Here is a 3,725-nt window from a genome sequence, read left to right as displayed (position 1 = left end):
GTGTACTACTGTTTCATGAGAAACTATTTGTTCTGTAAGCCTTCACCTGAAGTACAATAAAATATAAAAAAAAAAAAAAATATGAAAGATTGTTGAAGAGACCTAACTATATCCTAATTGTAGTGCTTTGGCTAAGAAATTTGTAAGGAAGTTGCCATGTAAATGATCCTAATTTTAAAACTGGCCATACTGAACAGAAAACAAGGGAAGGTAAGGGAGGGAGGTGTTGTTTCTGAAATACCTCTTCTGGGCCAATTACCATGCTAGAGACTTTCATGCGTTATCTGTTGTGATCCACACATCACTATGAGGTAGGTTTTGTTTTTCTATTTATTCTTTTTGTCTCTGTGCATCTCTGATGCTTAAAAAGTGTTTGGCACTTACTAGGCACTGCATAAATATTTATTAAATACGTAAATTTAAATTGAGGTTCAGAGGGGGCAACTAACTTGCCCAACAGCACACAGCTAATACGTTCTGAGCTGATCAGACAGAGTTGTAGGCTCATCTGACTCATAACCAGGGCTCTTTCCACTCACTCTGTCCTTGAATAGTTCATTTGATAACTACAGGACACATCCAACTATTCATTCTACTTGAAGTCAATTAAGGTTGCCAAGCCTCGGTCCCTTATCTGAAAAATGGAGAAAATAATACTTTTCATGTGCAGGGCGGGTAACAGTTGATGAGACCCTTTAACATGCATAATCTCATTTTATCCTCATGACCACCCTGGAAGAGTGGTTGCGAGCATTAAATATAGAAATGATATAAAAAAAAGAGCTTGGTAAATGACAAAGTACCCTAAAAATAAACTATTTTTGTGATCTATGTAAATTCTGCTCTGCCTTTTCAATAAAACATTTTCTTTCCTTAAAAAGGAAAAGAAGCCTAAGCACGTGAATTTCTGATGATCTCTACAAACAACAAAAACAAGGAGTGAACTCCAGAAGGACATGTCCCAGTGGGGAAATTAGTTTCTTAACACCTCAGTCAGTCACCCTGTGGGTTAATCAGAGTTGGCTGGGTTCTGGTTCCAGCTCTTGGCCCTGTCAAGCCTTTCCTTCTGTTACATGAATAACATACATCTGGCTGCGTAACCTATTTATCAGCTCCATCCAGACCAGGAAACCTTAAGAGAGAGTTTCCAAATCCACAGAAATGTGACTGTATTCCAGCCATTGTTTCCATTGTGATCAATCCTGAGATTTAGTTCCATGCCCAAGCCAGCCCCTATCAGAACAGGCCCTCGCCCATCACAAAACCAGGCCTCTCCAACTTGCCCTTCTTTGATTTTTGTTGTCAAGTTTATGAAAGTGACCACCAAGCATTTATTTTCCATTCCTTTCCTAAAAGAAATACCTGGCCCACTGGCACCACGTGCCAAGGATTTGGCAGCAGATTGGAGCCACGTCCTCTGCAGCTGCCACTCTGCTGGGGAGAACGGGTGATGCCCAGGACTTCTGCAGGCATTCATTATTGTTGTTAGTCACGTTGGCCTCCAGCTAATGGTGACCCCAAGCACAACAGGACCAGACCATTGTGATCCACAGGGTTTTCACTGGCTGATATTCAGAAGCAGATCACCAGGCCTTTCTTCCTAGTCCATCTTAGTCTGCAAGCTCTGCTGAAACCTGTTCAGCATCACAGCAACATGCAAGCCTCCACTGACAGATGGGTGGTAGCTATGTATGATGAGCATTGGCTGAGAATTGAACTTGGATCTCCTGCGTGGAAGGTGAGAATTCTACCGTATTTGCTTCTTGCAAATATGCCCTGAAGATCAGCCCCAGATGCCCTTACCTGATAAGACAGCGCAAGATAACTGTGGAGGGCATCCAGGTTTTCAATAAACTCCACAAGATTCCCTCCCAGTGTCCGCAGCATCCAGTCATAGCCAGACATCTTACAGAATTTAAAGAAGTATTCTCCAAAGAGTTTCAGAATGGCGTCCATGGAGACACCTGTGGAATCCAAAGCATAACCAGTTAACCAGTTGTGGTTGAGTCAGTTCTGACTTGTGGTGACCCCATCTGTGTCAGAGTAGAACTGTACTCCATAGAGCTTTCAATGGCTAATATTTTGAAAATAGGTCACCAGGCCTTTCTTCCAAGGCATCTCTGGGTGGATTCAAACCACCAACCTTTCGGTTAGCAGCTGGGCATGTTAACAGTTTGCACCACCAGGGACTCACTCTTCAGGCACCTTCGGACATCTTTAAATACAACAGCCTTTAAGCAGAATAAAAGGCTGCCTCGGAGAAGTAAATAATGCTGTAACTGAAAAACAACTCTGACAACATTGTATTTTTCTGATTTACCCCAAAGATAATACCTAATGCCTGCAATGACTTTCCGCTTCCTTCCTTAACCCTTCCAGATCCTGCTCTCCCTTCAAGCTTCAGTTCCCTCATCGCATCCTCTGTAACGATGTCTCCGAACACCCCACATCGCACTGAGTTCTCGCTTCCTAAGTATTGCATTTTTCTCTTCTTCTCAACCATGTGTTAAATCAGTGACCTCATCTTGCACATTTTCTGTGCTAGACACAGAGTGGGTGCCTGATAAAAACCTGCTGGTAGATTTGCGGCATTAGTGGGGCCGCTGCCTCTGTCCAAATGGACAGGTGTGACCATTTGCTTTATGGGAGGGTCAGTGAATGTTTTTAGAAAGTTTTATATAGTTCCAGAAGCACTCATTAGTCAACGTGGTTATACTCAATCCTTGCCAAATCCTTGAAAGGTAGATCATCTTACGATCATCTCCCCTGCTGGGCGGTGAGCAGAGCATCATCTTTGTGAACTGCCCCAAGTCACACAGAGTGGCAGGGGCCAGACTTCTTGGAGAGGCTCTCGCTCTACACTCTGTGCTTCTCTACCACACCCCACAGCCAGAGAAACAAGCAGCATCCTCAGGGCGGAACTGCCCGCTTATTCTCATTGTTGGAACAGGAGACAGGCATCGCAGATGCTGGTGGCCTGGAGCTTCTGGGAGAGAATGGGCTTCTCTACACTGGTGCTGTGATGCGTTCTAAGTCCTGGGAGGCTTGGGGCTGCCCTGGTTTATGGGAGACCTGCAGACTCACAACCACCGGCCAAAGCCTCTCCTCAGCTGGATCCTTGAAGAGGGGAGACAGTCACACCCTGGCTCTATGCTGCTTTCTTGGGTCTGTGTTATGGGTTGAACTGTGTCCTCCAAAAATATACATGCCGAAATTTAACCCCTGTGCCTGTAAACATGACCCTGTTTGGAAATAGAAGTTTTCTTTTTTATGTTCATAAGGCTATTCCTGTAGGGTTGGTCCTCAACCTAGTCACTTCTGAGCTATAAAAAGACCAAAATGAAGACACACACATTTGGGGCAAGACAGATTCCAAGGAACGCCAAGGATCATGGCAGACACCAGAAACTAAGAGAGAAGCCCACAGAGGATTTCAGCTCCAGAACTGTGAGAAATAATTTCTGTTCTGTAAAGCCCACCACTTTGGTATCCCTGCTGTGGCAGCCCCAGGAGGCTCAGATAGCCTGGAAGTCACAGCCAGGGGCTTTCTAGGCTCTCATGATATCCAGAACCAACTGCTATGGGGTGGTGGGGGTCTCGGGAGGTCTGGGCACCTTTTAGCCTCTGCTTGTTTCCTAGGATGCTCTGGGCAGCAGACAGCCTGTAGCTCACCGCCCGTGGCCAGACTGTTGGGCAAACAATTGTCCTGGAGTATAAGCAGGATG

General features: G+C 45.1%; 1 protein-coding gene across 1 annotated transcript in view; it reads right to left on the bottom strand.

Moving 5' to 3' along the window:
* Positions 1 to 1,905, bottom strand: part of LOC101347250 (guanylate cyclase soluble subunit beta-2-like) — a 38,146-nt gene extending 36,241 nt beyond the window's left edge. The window contains exon 1 of the mRNA XM_012555604.1: positions 1,804 to 1,905. Coding sequence (XP_012411058.1) covers positions 1,804 to 1,905 — 102 coding nt within the window. The remainder of the gene's footprint in view (positions 1 to 1,803) is intronic.
* Between the last annotated feature and the right edge of the window lie 1,820 nt (positions 1,906 to 3,725).

Source organism: Trichechus manatus, unplaced genomic scaffold (assembly GCF_000243295.1).
Source record: "Trichechus manatus latirostris isolate Lorelei unplaced genomic scaffold, TriManLat1.0 scaffold00044, whole genome shotgun sequence".
Classification (NCBI taxonomy): domain Eukaryota; kingdom Metazoa; phylum Chordata; class Mammalia; order Sirenia; family Trichechidae; genus Trichechus; species Trichechus manatus.
The sequence above is the reverse complement of the archived record's forward strand: the minus strand, read 5'-3'. Positions and strand labels throughout refer to the sequence as shown.